This window comes from Pieris rapae, chromosome 2 (genome assembly GCF_905147795.1).
Source record: "Pieris rapae chromosome 2, ilPieRapa1.1, whole genome shotgun sequence".
In the NCBI taxonomy this organism is placed as follows: Eukaryota; Metazoa; Arthropoda; class Insecta; order Lepidoptera; family Pieridae; genus Pieris; species Pieris rapae.
The window spans coordinates 9515847-9531538 of record NC_059510.1 but is presented as its reverse complement, the minus strand read 5'-3'; the positions used below and the strand labels follow the sequence as shown (position 1 = coordinate 9531538).

Here is a 15692-nt window from a genome sequence, read left to right as displayed (position 1 = left end):
TGCATGAGAGAAAGATTGTTTGCATTTTTTTAATACAGCTATTATGGGTTACATTAATCGAACATCAAAATACAGATTTTGGACAACAATCAAGCCCATTTATTGCGTCAGCCTATCTCACGCCTAAGAAAACATTTTCATCCCTGCATCCTTGAAGATTTAGTTTGATTTTAATTGTTTCAAAAGAATTACAGCTCGTCTTTGACCAGTAGACGATTCTATAATTATTCGTACGATCTCCTTATATTTTTATTGTTCCTTGTTTATATGCGTGAAAAGCAAAACACAAAAATCCTTTCACCAAGATGTTGAACAATTAAGTCTAGTAGTGTATTTGATACAAAATTCAGCAAAATTATGGTAGTAATTTTGTTACCGCTATAAGAGTAATAAAAAGAGGCTACACCGGAGGTATTTGACCTGGATCTGATATCGGATAGGATCAAGTTGGTGAATGGTACATTATGTTCAATGTCTCATTGTATCTCGAATGAAGGATCGTTATAGTATGATGGTATGAGAGTGAATTGTGAATAGAGTTTCGATAAATGGTGACTAAGAAATCGATTGGCAACATAGTACATATGACAAATTTAAATTTAAGGTGCGATTATTGCATGGAGAGTATGGATCATAAGTTTTGACAACAATTATATGTTCCTATTATTCTTATGACATTATGAAAACTCATATGACATTTGCATGCATATTTTTACATAACTGATCGTGTGTTTTTTTTGTAATTAATATATTTGAATGTATCGCTTTATTTGCAAATAAACGATTTATAACTATTGTTCTTATTAATTTGAATCAATTAATAAATAATATGAATAAACTGCGCTTTTTTCGCCGGGAATCGAATCTAGTTTAAGACCATGCGTGTTAATGGCATCTGAAAAATATTCGTACAAAATTACTTTAAATTGTACATTACACGAGGATTTAACATCTATCATGCTGATAGTGGTGGTTGAGGAACATTTAAAAAGCCTTGGAATAAATTAAATTGAATCACAATACGGATACAATGTTGAATCACATTGCATATAATAATAAGATATTAATTGCTTTGTTCTGCGTATTAGCTTCCGTATTTGAATTAAATTGTGTAACCGGATATTTTATTGTACTAAATTTGATACTACAAAATTACTAAAACTATTCGACCAGTTTTTTTTAAGTGGTTTTTAAGTTTATTTTTTTATATTCTTACATAAAACATGGTTAATGGGTCGTGGACTCAATTTCCAAATATTATAATAATAATAATAACATAGCCTTTATTGCTGTATTTACACATAAGGTACATGTTTAAAGTACAAAAAAGTAACACTAAAAATAATAATAATTAATCGCCAAGCTAGTTGATTTTTGTTATACAGCTTGTCCTTGGACATATGCCTTTTCTAAGGGCGCCACAATTAGACTCATTAAGTCCGCTGTGCGAAAAGTCCTGGCTAACTAGGCCAGCCTGGTTCTTCTAGCACAAGTCTCCTGAGCACTTCACAGGCTTCGCGGAGGGACGTTCATTGCTCCGACGATTTTTATACGTTGATTAGCCAAAGCCACACATACCAAGCTTACGTGGGCGACTAATTCCACTGAGCCTTTGCATTTGGGGATAACTGTCGCGCCCAGGACAAAAAGATGTTTACTAAGGAGACAGTGGCCCGTAATTATCCCTGTCATTGTTTGGAGATTAGTTCTCTTGAGGCTTAGAACTCCGGTTTCCGCTGGCAGAGCCATTTTGGTCTGTCTGTTTGGCAGACCTTTGGCGAAACCAGAACAGACCCGTATGGATACGGGCCACCGGCCAGTCGGCTTCATTCCGGAACCTCTTTTCGCAAGCTAGTCCGCAGCATCATTTCCGAGTGATCACTATGTCCTTTTATCAACTTAAGGTTAAACCTGCTTGTCAGGTCAGAACTTACATTTGAAAACAAAAAGATATACACATAATCTTCCACCTTCCAGTAGGGATCGTTTGAACCCAATTTTGTTCGTGTTCCTTTAGTTACCGCTGATGTCCTAATGTGTAAATATTTTCTAATAAATAAATAAATATATATATATTACAGAGGCACAAACTTTATGCATTCCGGTACTGGGGATGTGAGCTCCTCTGCCTGGTGAACATCATCTTACAACTGTGGATGATGGATAACTTCTTCAATGGAGAGTTTCTTTCATATGGTACCAGGGTGCTGGGGTATAGTGACGTGCCGCAGGAAGAAAGGTAAGATTTTGGAGCAATGAGGCGTTCAGCAGGTTCTATTTCTAATGGCGTTTACTAAAAAATAAAGATCTATTTGTGCAGCCAGGGTAACCCTACCCTTTTCGTTTTCAATATCCGAAGTGGATCGCGCAGATCCTATTCTCCTTCTCTGCCCCCAAAAAGGGATATGTGAGACTCGACCCACACCAAATCTCGACTATTCAGAGACTGTCGGCCCACTAAAACCACCTCGCGGGCCTACAAGGCCGCGTTAGAGAGGCTACGGGGTCGTTCTCGCATTCTACCGGGACAGAGAATGTTGAATTGACCACTTGCAACTGCCATCGGCACTCAGCCTCCTGTCTAACTTCTGAGGCCCTCTGCATATCTTAGAAATTAAAATGAGCCGCCATGTACCATGTGCACGTAAAAGCGCTAGCTGGTACCGTACAACCTTACCAAAGGGAGAGAACAAAAGAAGACAAGAGAGAAAAAAATTATGGAATAAAACTTGCACTCCTACCGGGATAAGAACCTGATGCCAAGCAGAAATAGATAACCCAACCCTAAAAGGTACATTAATGACATTTTCAATTATTATTAAATTGTTTACGATTTTTTTCAGATACGACCCGATGATATACGTGTTCCCTCGCGTAACAAAATGTACATTTCACAAGTATGGTGCGTCAGGCTCCATACAAACCCATGACAGCCTCTGCATACTGCCGCTGAACATAGTTAATGAGAAGACCTACATATTTCTGTGGTTCTGGTATATTATACTCGCGGTGATATTGACTCTACTTGTTATTTACAGGTAGGTTTTATGAACCTTTCATGAATTATTCGTATAAAGAATTATTTTCTGACGTTAATGCGTATAACGCCTTCCCCTTATTATGATAAAAGAATATAATTTTTTTTAAATCACAACTAAATGAAGCGATCATAAGTGCGTATCCAATAACTTTTAATGAAAGATCCTATTTTTGTGTTTTTATGTTATTATAAGCTTAATTTTTATTGACTGTATTTTTTATTATTATTTTAAATATCAAATTTACTTTTATAACGTAGATTGAGACGCTAGGTATCAGGAAAGTTTGTTTGTGGTCACTATAATTGGCTTATTAATGTTTGAAATTCGTTTTCAGGCTAGTAATACTCTTCGTGCCATCAATCCGACCGCGCCTATTACACGCACGCGCTCGTACAATTCCTATGGAATCAGCGGTTTTCATATCACGAAGGACCGATGTTGGTGATTGGTGGCTGCTTTATATGTTGGCCAGGAATATGGATCCCTTGATATACAGGTACGAATTCAGGTTTTCGTGTATAATTAAATTAAAATTACACATACATTTTTTTATAAAGCACGCACAATTGAGTTTTTTTGTGAGATATGAAGGTATTTCTGGAATGACTTTAAGAGAGTGTCTATAACGAAGAATACCATAATTTAAAAAAAAACATGAAAATGCGTCGAAAATTGTTAAGTGAGAAAAAGTTCTTATATGGAATAGAAAATTATCTATGTCAACTCTTATTGGAGTCAAACTGCTAGATAATATTATATTGCCTGGTTATCCATATCATAGGTTCTTACCTAGTTTGGAAACCAGTCTCCCAATACCTTCTCAACTGTAATGTTATTTATTGTAAATATCATATGGGAGAAAAATAAATTATTATTATTATTGATGAATGTTTGGTTTTAAATTTAGTCTTTGGCTTCTCCAAATGGTTTACTCACCATTTTCTTTAGCCACATCATATCGAAACAATTCTTCTTTTTACTTGAAACTGGCTTAATTATAACTATAAAAACATTCCCACTAAAATGTATTCGTTATCTTTCCAGGGAACTGATAGCGGAGCTTGTAAAACGTATGGGAGAGAAGAGTGGACCGCGAGCGTGACGTCAGCCGCAAACAATTGCCGTGCTCAGTGTATGACATCGTGATATCTATATATATAGTTTATTGGATCTTCGATTGGCCACTTTTGGCCATACATAACTTGGCCAAAACCGGCCTCACTTGATTTCGACTACACCATTCAGCCTATATTTGGCAATTACACTGTTAAGGGCGCGGAAAGGTTAATAAGCCCTACTTGACATGGATAAATCTATTCGAACCCAACTTGCCATGAGTTGGCATCAGTTGGTCAATTCCATTTAGCTGTTTTTACAACTTGACTTGGCGTAGATTATTATAATTTTTTAATTTTATTAATCCAAGTTTATTAAATCAATATCACAGTTATAGAAAGTTTACACGTGATAAACGTATACGTTCTCAATCGTGTATATCGAACACGGACTCAGTTTGCCGCTCAAATTATCTGTATTAACTGTAAATTAAAACGTTCCTAGCGTTTGATTTTTAATTATTTGATTTGATTTTTTTATTAAACTGAACCAGTGAAGTATTCTGTGAATTCTTTATTAATTTTTTGCAACATCAAAAACTATTCAAACGATGAGAAGTAGTGTTTGTGAATCTCATGAAGTTAGTTCTATTTGCTCAATATTTTCTGAATGCTGAAGAAACATCATAAGGGAATCTGTTATAATATTCTATACAAACGCCTACTTGTTTATTAAGATCAATAGTTGTAGAGATGTTAATAATTTAAGGGGTTGTAACTCCACTATAAATGGTATGTAAATTCGGTTTACGGACGATAATTAAACGTGACTACGTCAAATGATTGCATACTTGTCTTCAAGTGAAAGAGAAATAGATACCCCAAAAGCGTACAATGAGCGTAACTGGACAATGTACGTAACGGGACAATGAGCGTAACTGGACAATGATTTATGCCTTTTCGTGTGCTCAACCGGCGTTCATCGATTTATTAGACGTTGTCACGTCAAAAATACTTATTCAAAATCTATTAATTTCTACGCCAAGTTGGGTTTCAACATTCGTGACGTCTTCGAATTTATTTGTGCTCAAATATCATGTAGCATTAAGCACCGATAAAACCAATCGTAATATCAACGAATTGTAACATTTGTAGAGCAAAATGTAAGCTTATTTTTATGTTACGTTAGATTGATGTGTCGTTGTTATTACGAATGGTTATTTTTAATTCGCTCCTAAAACGAGGTGAAAATAGGTTCACCGAGTTTAAGATCTTGATTTTGAAATCTCACAATGTATGCCTAAAATCGCTACATAACGGATTCTTCGTTCTCTAAGCTAAAATTCCGTTATGCCGTTGGTTCTTGACTGTTTAATCTCAATTTCCATGACTGTTTGACTTGAAGTAAAACCCGCTTATATCCCAAAATCCAAGCGTTACTAATCTTTTGGGTTTTAGAAACGCAATATGTTTGTATTTGTAGTTCAGTCAGTTTTGACAGCTCGATCTTTCAATAATTAAGTTTCTGACGCGTTTTTTAATCCAATGGTATAATATTGCATGTTTATTTCTGTAGAGAAATCAAAAGTAGTTTGCAGACCAATTCCATTTTACTCAGTCAAAATGGCGTCTTTAACGGAAACGATTAATCGGGTTTTAGTTTATTCGTATATCTTTTGAGTAATGAAATAAAAATCTCATCTTTAAGTGACTGATTTGTACCCTATACAAGGTATTTGGTTGTATTAATATTTCAATTAAATATAACTTATTTAATGGATTTAAATGTACATTACAAATTGACTTTAAATAATTCCATAAAAATTGCACTTACTGAAATATCTTTTCTCTCTTTCAAACACAATGTGTACGCGGTGTTGAAAAGAGACAAATGAATACTTTAGTTGAAGTGCAGTTGGACTATGCCCTACGTATAACTGGGTTAATCTTTCATTGTAAAGGGACCTGATTTTGTGATTGTCTGGTATATAATATACTCCGAAAATTTTCATTTAATTCAGAGTGCCAAATGCGATAACAATTTTTTATAAGTGTCTGTGGTTGTGTAAGTTGCTACGCATATCAAATGCTTGAATTAAGTTTTAAATGTTTTATATATTTTTATTTAGGTAAATAGAGTATAGTAGTTGTTCATTAAGAATTAACAGTGAGAACATTTATTTTATTAGAAAACAAATAACAGGTCACCAAACTACATGTATTTAAACGTAGTTTTATATATAAGCAAACATATACGAGATACATTTATATTTCAAATCTAAAGGTTTAATTTTAGAGACGGAAATATTATCGAATATATATTGAAAAAAGCGCCATCTTTTGTGAACTACCGTAAACTTATAACAATCAAGGAATTAAAATCACAATTTTGAATTTAAAAAAAAATACCTTCCGAGTACATGTTTTATAAGTTATAAATCGTAAAAAATATAGAGGTGCTTAAGTTATCTATCAAAGTAATTAACTCTAATTCCGATAGATGGCGCTCTACAGGTTTTTTAAACTCTTGAGTTGCCTTTGAAAAATCTTCATAGTTTCATTATAAATTTCTATTCAACACTCTTGTATATACAGCTTTTTGGATACTTCTACCCTCAGTTTTACCGGATTAATTCGCGAGTTGCGTAATTTAAAACGTAACAATGTTTTGCTAATGCAAGACTGATAAATGTTTTGTTGGCTTACAATAAGACAAAATATACGCACTCATCCAATGCTGTTTCCATTTTAAAATATTAAAGTATATATTAGCACGCAATATTTAAAAGATAATTAAAAGTATCAGGTCCTTTGCGTGCCTTTGAATTGTTTTGAAACGGAATAACCACGAAATTGGCCCTAAAAGACTGTGTTCATTATGTGTTTTGATGTATTTACAAAATACAAGGAGACTGATGTCTGTTAATTCGTAGCGAGGTAGCGAAATTAACATTTAATATTATAACTATGCGTATTGATAATTCGATATTTCATACATTCGTTTTATTTTTTTATTCGTGTACTTATGTACACGCGTTAGAAGTTATACTTCTTTGGCGTATGGAAAAAAATTAAAATGCAGTAGTGAATAACGATAAATATCAAAATTAATCATAAAGATTTTATTTAAATAAAAAAAAAATAGTATATACTATCACCGTCGTATATGAAATTGAATTAAAAACACCAAAATAATATTTATTTATTCACACTGTTTAATTGTACTGTTACGAAACACTTGTTCTAAATATACAATTACTAGAATATACAACTTGAACATGGTTATCGATTTCCATCCCACCTAGACCTAACTTTACGATGTCGTATTTAGGTGTCGGTGTGCGCGCGCATCGTAAAAATTCACTCTCATCATTTTTCTCCATCGCGCCAAAAGAAGTATCGCTTCAAAATTTTAATTGAATTTTTTGACCTTGTTGATTAATTTTTATCTTCAGGATTTTTTTCTTGCTTGACAGTTTTTAGAGTTTAGTCAGAATTGAAGTAGATTCTTCAATTTAGACTGGTACCTATTCAATAGTATTATTAGGAATTGCCTCTTAAAAATATGACTTTGTTCCATAGACGGATAAATTTTCATAAATAAACCAATTTTAACATTTTCTTAGTCCACAAATAGTCTAAACGCGAATCCTTATTATTATTAGCATGGGATTCAAATTGGAATCGGCTCAAAGACCTCGCTACGTTGGATGTGCCTATATTGTTCGTAATTTTTATACTTTGTCAATGACATTTTTGTATGCGGTATGAAATCTCAAAATGCTCGAATTGAAATTGTAATAATAATGTTTAAATGCGATTTTATTGGAATTTTAATACTTTGATTAAAGTTCTCTAAATGAATGACTTTTGTAAGCTGTGTGTGTATGTCTCATGATTATGTCAAACAATATATTAATTTGTATGATTTGTGTAGAAATTGGATATATATTTTCCGGTTGTGCTTTTGGTTGATTTGAAAAGTCTTATAACTTGTGGTTATCATGACCCAGCAAGATTAATTTTTTCGTACGGATTTGCGCACGTACTGTTAGTTACTAGAAAGAGAGAGACAGCGGGAAGTATAACCGTAATATACACGTGGCTAAGATTCAGATTTGTGACAGCGGTAAGTATGACTTGAGTATGTCACGTTGTTGACTTAGGTAGTCATACTTAGCGCTAAGTATTGACTCTAGAGTAAGATTCAGATTTACTACAGTGGTAAGTATGACTTTTGTATGCCACATAGTTGTCTTAAGAAGTCATACTTAGCGCTATGTCTAAGTGATAGTTCACATAGTTCGTTACAACTGATTCCTTTGCATCTTATGAGTTTAACTGATTTACATGCCTTTAAGGCCGAAGCATACAGCATCCATTTTACGTGTATTGTATTTTAAAAATATATTTGAATATATATGTAATTAATTGAACGTAATATTGAAACATTCTTGACTATTATCATGGTATACTATGATTTATAAGAAATTCCGTCGCATAAAATTAAAGGAAGACATGACTAAATAATTATAAAGTTCAAAATGGCCTCTCGGCATAGTTTTAAGAAATGGTAATTGTGTTATGAAAACTAGTTTTTAGTTTTTGTAAACGCTATCAAACTCGCATTTATTTTAGTTTTTATTTTGTATTTAGTTTTAATGATTAATTTAGCAAAATTTTTTGTAATTTAATTTATTAAGTATTTTGAATGTATCCGTAAAATGATATTTTTTGTGTAAGTTGAATATATGACTTTGATTTTTTTATTGGGTATTTTTATTTTATTGCGTTACCTAACGATGGGATGATCTCCCTCTCGATACTCGCCACGGATATGAATGATTTGTGATGACCCTTGACTCAAGAAGAGTCATTCTCAAATCGCCCCATCCGCCTTCGTATTTTTAGCTGGTGGAGGTCGGATCCAGTCCTTTCAAAGATGCATTAGCATTTCTTTTAGATGTATGGATCTCTAAATTAAAAGATGACTGAGTCTAGTATTTTTAAAAATAATTACAATTACAAGGTTCGTCGCCGTTGTGATTTTCGGCAGTGGTTTGTATGGGCTGTGGGATCGGCTTCCCTGACCTATTGGGTCGATTCTCTATTCTTATTCATGATCGCTTCGCAGATGTTTTTAAAGACCGCCTGTCGTCATTTGCAACAAGGATCGCCGTTTTCACCTTAACCAGGATGACTTTCTGACACTGAAGCATGTCCAGCAGAGGTCTTTCTTTCCGCCCCCCCATGTTGGACAGTCCCTTAACGTGAGTACCACGTCATCATCGACATTTCCGTCGCAGCGGTGGTACACTGTGCAAATATCCGCCAAAACAGCCGTGACCGTGTAATTCAATAGATCAAATAAATAAATAAATAAAATATAAGATGACATTTGCATGTCTATTTATATGTGGCGGATTTTTGTAATTTATGTAACTAATTGTAAGACTATTCTAGCAAATAAACAATTTGACTTTGACTTTGACCGGACTGTATTTGAACAAGTCGTTAGCTGAGGTGGCGTTGCAGGACTAGGTTCTATGTCGACGGAAAGTGGAGGCGCAAATTAGCGTACTCAGCTTTCTCTTCCCTTTCACCTTGATTATCGTTAATTGAATAATATAAGTGTAAGTATGGATAGTTAATTAATATTTGAATTGTGTTGTTCGAATGTTTCGCACAAGAAAAGTATTTAGCTGAATTTGTTAAGTTTTATAAGTATAGATATGTGGACAGTTATTTAAATGACGAAACACATAATTAACTACGGAAAATGTAAAATATACATCTGAACCATTATTGAGATATGGAAGTCATAGCTAGTTATAAGTCTGAATTTACTACTTAAATGCTAATCTCAAGGCGGCAGCATGAGTGTACAGTATATTAATTATCCTATTTGATTCTAAATATATTTGTCTGGATTAACTTGACGTAACACATAAAACTGGCACGAGGTCAGTGTCCAGAGGTAAATTTGAAAAGCCCATGGTACAAAATTACTATGGAACACTAAAAAAACGAGTTCCATACTTGCTCAATAGTTTACCCGAAGACATAAGACTTGCTAAATTTAAAAGTTTATCAAAAAACGCTTGTTAAATACGTTGTAACTATTTACGTAATTTATTTGTGTTAATATAACCTTATTTAATAATTTATAAGCTATCTATATAAAGCGAGTTACCCGTAGACAAACTGCGTATACAGTTTTGCAAGGCATGGTTGTGAACTTTGAATTATGATATAATAACCTAATACCCATTTAATAGATAATAAATAAGATAAGATATACAGTGATTAAAGTTTTTAGAGCCATTTAACCCTAAATCAGTTAACAATTTAGGCACATATTTTTTAGCCTGGAATTAGTGTTCGTAATGAATACGAAACATGCACATATGTTAAAAGTAAAATGTAAAGGAATATTTTGTATCTAAAATTGTATACAAGAGGTATTTTTGATAGTTTTATTATAACAATCAACAGTATTTACAAAATTGTTAAATGACAGACCTTTCATTAAAATGCCACAGGAATCAAACTTAATAAATTATTTCATTATAAGAATTTAGTAAATCATTAATAATTTTCAATATAAAACGCAGAAAATTTGATTAAGTGATTTAGTATCTAAATAGTATGCTGTTTGAAAAGACGATGTCCAATTGATAGTGCTGGTGAGGACAAGTGTTTAAAAAGGGTAGGTATAATCTGTAATTGTCTCAAACGTTTTTAAGAATCACTGGCTTTATATCGTTAAAATCTAAAAACGTTCGAGGAAAACTTTATTGGCAATCAATAAAGTCTAGTAATGATTTATGTACTCCAGACGGCGAGAAGCTTATGTTTTAAACTACGTTTAATAAATCAGGTATAAAAAAGCAATATATTATTTAAACTATCAGGATCACATAAATGTATGCTTATAGTCAATATTAATCTGGTAATTCTGTCTGCCCACTTATAATGTTTGTATGTGGCAATAATAAATGCAATGTTATATAGATATTTTCATTTATTAGATTAACATTCAATATTCGGGCAACACATAGGATACGGGTATAAGATGACATCTTTATGCTTTACTAATTTACAAGGAGGCACCGCAACGGCAACACTGCAACTGAAAAAGCATATTGCGTTAAAAATAATAACATGATAAAATAAAATTAAAATACGTTTATTATAAAAAACATATTATTTATATGTATGAGAAGTTCGGTGACATACACTAGACGTATTATATATAATATATGGAAGCAATCCTACCTTTTAAATGAGATTAAACTGCATACGGTATGATAATTTGATTGCAATCGGTTTAGTAGTTTAGGAGTGCATAGCGGGCAAACAACGTGACGCATTACAAGATGAATTACCACGATCAGATTTAAATATAAGACTAAAATATTCTTATCGGTGTCTTGGACATTAACATTTCCTCATACATGTAAAAGAAATTGGATTTCATTAAAATTGATCATACAAGCAGCTTTACAAGTTTCACTGGAAATCATGTTTAACTTTTTGCCAGCCACAAAGAGATTATAAATGTTTGCAGATTAGCGTCGGATCGTAGTTATTAGCGATTAATGCAAAATCATTTACTTAAATCATAGTTTTATTTAGTTACGATTCTATAAATTATGCGACAAGTTGTATGTGATTAGTCTTTATTGAATTAACTTATAATCTTCATATATTTTCACGCTTTACTATCTGTTCAAGAGCTGAAGCCCAAGTAATTTCTATGTCATTTTATGCATATATTTAGCTAAATAATCATAATTAGTCTTTGATTCCGGCACAGTTGTAAAAAAGTGGGAATTATTTTATATGATCACGTTTCTACATGTGTGCATTCGTTGCTCAAGACTAGAGAAACGTTTCGCGTGACGACAAGATGAGTCAGGTCAGGTCTTCTTGCCTATATAATAAAAGTGTTGAAGACGGTTTTATCTGAGACTTTATCATGGATTGTTGTTACAGCTCACAATTAAAATTGTATTATTTTTTTATAAATTTAAAGCACATTATTGGTGAAATTCACTTACGATTCAATGGTTACATCTTTATTTCCACATCTGTACTCAATACAGCTAGTTTTAGATGAAAAAGACTGGCCAGTCGGTATGACAACGTCAATGTCTTTAACATAACATCCCTCGATGTCCTCTGTAACAACAGTGGTGAAAGCATTGTTTGCTTAATAAAAAAAGCTATTAAACCTACGATCCTGAATGCCTCCCGAATATATGCGATCCGGATCTATTCAGAATATTAAATCTTAGTTACAATACCTACGTGGTGTCATTACTGTTAGTCAGAACTTTTGGAAAACCGGATAGTACACTTAAGGTTTATTCACAAGCAGTGGCTTTTCTTGACACGCACTAAGACTTATATTCTAAATTTAATGTTGTGCATATTTTGCGGCTGAATTATTAAAAAAATAAACACGTTACAACACTAGTTTTAATCTAATATATTATAATAAAATACATCCAATTAAACTTTAAAATTGTTGATTACGTTTGTGATTTTAGTATATTTTTAATTCTTTGCGTTAATTCATAATTAAACATTAAATATTCTTTGAATTCCGTAATACAATATTTGCTTTGAAAATTTGTCACTTACTGTATTTATCTGGCTTAGGATCCGGTATCATAAACGCGAGACCTGCAAAGGTCACCGATATCACAGCTAAAAACACAACAACTGATCGGAACATCTTGATCAAGTGTAATGTTACCTAATAATTGTACTCGGTTTTTATACTATTAGAATAACATTTCCGAGAAGCGTTGCTATCAGTGACAAGTAGAAGATTTCTACTTGGAAATTCATTAAGAGATCATTTTATTAATTCATAATAATATAATCAATCAAACATATATTATATTTGATTTTCTTTTAATATTTCTACAGTAACATCATAATATGACAATACGTTTACACATAATACTATATATGAAAAAACAAGAAAGAAAACCTAAACCTACGCCAAATTCTAGAAAAATGTAGGCACTTTAACTTGCCCTTACTCATTTGCTTCGTTACTTTTTTTTGTGACATTTTCATGTGTTTGTCAAATACGGAAGGTATTTGATACCGTCACATGGAAATGTCTTCGAAGAAAAGAAGTTTACTGGAAATGGGAGTAATCACCAAGATATGTTATCTCCCTTAATGGACGTATGAAGACCGTTGATTGAATATATATTGTGTTAATTTAATTATTGCTACCACTGGATCCATTCTGCAACAATACTTGACAGACATCGTGACAGATATGGTCATCAAGCAGCTGTCCCGATCATGACCACTTAAAAACGCACGATTAAGGAGAGATAAATAATTCGCTCGTTATAAAATTTAATTGAAAAAGAAACACGTTATCTTAGTATAGATTTATGATATGATAAATATTAAATTATTCTAAAAACATTACATAGACATTTTTTTAAGTAAAAATATTTTATTTTTGTTGAAACGCTTTTGTTGTCTTATACCAAAATTCAACTAGAATTCTTCCGCTAAGAATAGCTTCCTTTTAGTACAACAATGTATAGGTTCGTACTTCGATTTACCCGTTATTAGGAGTACCTAATATTCAATATTGCGACGCCATGTCAAAAATGTATTGAATTATCTAAAAAAATACTGAAAAAGCCTTCCTAAGATCTTTTTTTTATAGATGTAATACGATTTTTTACGAAAATAAATAACAGCAATTTTAAAGTAACATGTTTAGCAGAGTCAAAAGAGAACTGTTTAAAATTTTATCAGTGCCTGCAGCGTTGGAACTAAGTACGTGAATTTTGGCATCCTTTGCGAACGTACGCTAACTCAATATTTATTTCATCCTATTGATTAGCAAACTTGTGCCAATAATATAAAAAAAACAGGAAAATATTAACAAAGTTAAATCTTTAGTGCACATATTTGATTTGACACAAAGTGTATTGTTATAGGATAATTTAAGCTGTCAAAAACGTTGTTAACATGTGAAAGTGATATTTAGTGTTAAGTCTATACACTGACTCTTAATTTTAATTTGTGGTGTAGTATAGACTCAGTAGTCACAATTAAACACCCATTCCGTTAAGTCCTGGCTAATTAAGCCAGCATAGGTCCTTCCAGAAGTTCAGTAGTTTGCTTGGCACTGAGAAGGCACCAGAAGGCTTCATAGAGCGACCTATCTGCTCCGAGGATTTTTGGTTGTTCTCAGTCCACAGTCGCGCTAAAGACAGACGTGTTTATTTAGACAGTGGCCCGTAAATGCCCTTAATGTATGGTTTTCGAGATTATTTCTGTTAGGACTTAGAAGTCGCTTTGTCTCTAGCTTGATTGCAGTGCCATTTTGGACTGTCTGTGGTCAGCGTTTTGCGAGCAACGGTTGAAATCCAGATTTCCACTTGCGAGTGCACTTTTCGCAAGTGCAAATTTGTATTTGGGACGGATGCTCGCATTGCAAGCTCGTCGGCAGCATCATTGCCGAGAAGTCCACTGTTGAGGAACCTTGTTCGTCAGGGTTATTACCCCCAGTGCTTGGTGAAACTCCAGATTTAGTTTGTTAATACGAATTTAATACTGAAATTATTAATTCCTAACCACATACGGCTTTGCTACGGTTACAGTAGCTTAAAGTATTATCTATTTTCATAAACACCAATAAAACTGTTACGTTGTTTTTTCTGAATGCGATCATTAAAAAATAATTAAAATTTGGCTATAATATTTCGTCATCGTGAACAATGAATTTATAAAAAAACAAAATCCACATTTTCTCATATTTGGATACTACATTTACTAAATATTACGGCGCCATTATAAAAAATGCATGTGTTTTAAATTTCAAATAAATCAGTCGGTAAAGTGAAGATTTGATAGAAACATATGGTGATTTTTCTAGAAAGCTGTGTAATTGAATGTTATTATTTTTATTTTGTTTCCAAAACAAACCCTTTTGTTTGCTTGTGTGCGAATTTTTATAATAACAGAATATGATTTATCTTCTTTATTGACCTTATTGAAAAGTAAGAAAGTTATGACAAAAACTAACATGATTATTGATTATATTATTTTTAAATGGCTTCACTGTAAAATTAAGTCATATCCGTCACTATTCTACGACTATGAAGATTTATTCATATATGAGTTTAAAAAACATCAAGTAGAGTTTGGCTTCGTAGTGTTGTTAAAACCTACCACAATTAGTTAATGTTTTTTAAATAATATTTTATCTTCTGGTATGTATGTATATTTTTATAAAATACAGCTCACAGCAAATCAATAGCCACTAGTAAATAACTAGAATTTAAATTAATAAAAATCTTATAAAAAATATCATGGTCATCGCCTCGAAGCAGTTACTTGCATCATTATGAATTACCAAATGCACTGTATTTTCTGCCTAGATTAAACAGGAAGAGCATACCCTAGTTATTTTTTTAGTAACCTAATATGCCATTTCGTCTGTTATGCTGTCTTGCTTGACTTTAATATTTTTTCTGTGTAGTGTCTTGTTGACAAAACTTCAAAATAAATATAATGAAATATGTATTTAATTCAGGAATGCTAA

General features: G+C 32.6%; 1 protein-coding gene and 1 long non-coding RNA gene across 2 annotated transcripts in view; one reads left to right on the top strand and one right to left on the bottom strand.

Moving 5' to 3' along the window:
- The window catches only part of LOC110991865 (innexin inx1), a 38229-nt gene extending 31122 nt beyond the window's left edge, over positions 1-7107 (top strand). The window contains exons 5-8 of the mRNA XM_022257407.2: positions 2082-2239; positions 2844-3038; positions 3376-3537; positions 4086-7107. Coding sequence (XP_022113099.1) covers positions 2082-2239; positions 2844-3038; positions 3376-3537; positions 4086-4143 — 573 coding nt within the window. The 3' untranslated portion in view covers positions 4144-7107. The remainder of the gene's footprint in view (positions 1-2081; positions 2240-2843; positions 3039-3375; positions 3538-4085) is intronic.
- A 3995-nt stretch (positions 7108-11102) lies between these two features.
- On the bottom strand, positions 11103-12837 carry LOC110991848. The gene is made up of 2 exons (XR_006751261.1): positions 12746-12837; positions 11103-11228 (listed from the first exon to the last, which is right to left on the bottom strand). It is a non-coding gene; the product is annotated as an uncharacterized LOC110991848 (long non-coding RNA).
- Between the last annotated feature and the right edge of the window lie 2855 nt (positions 12838-15692).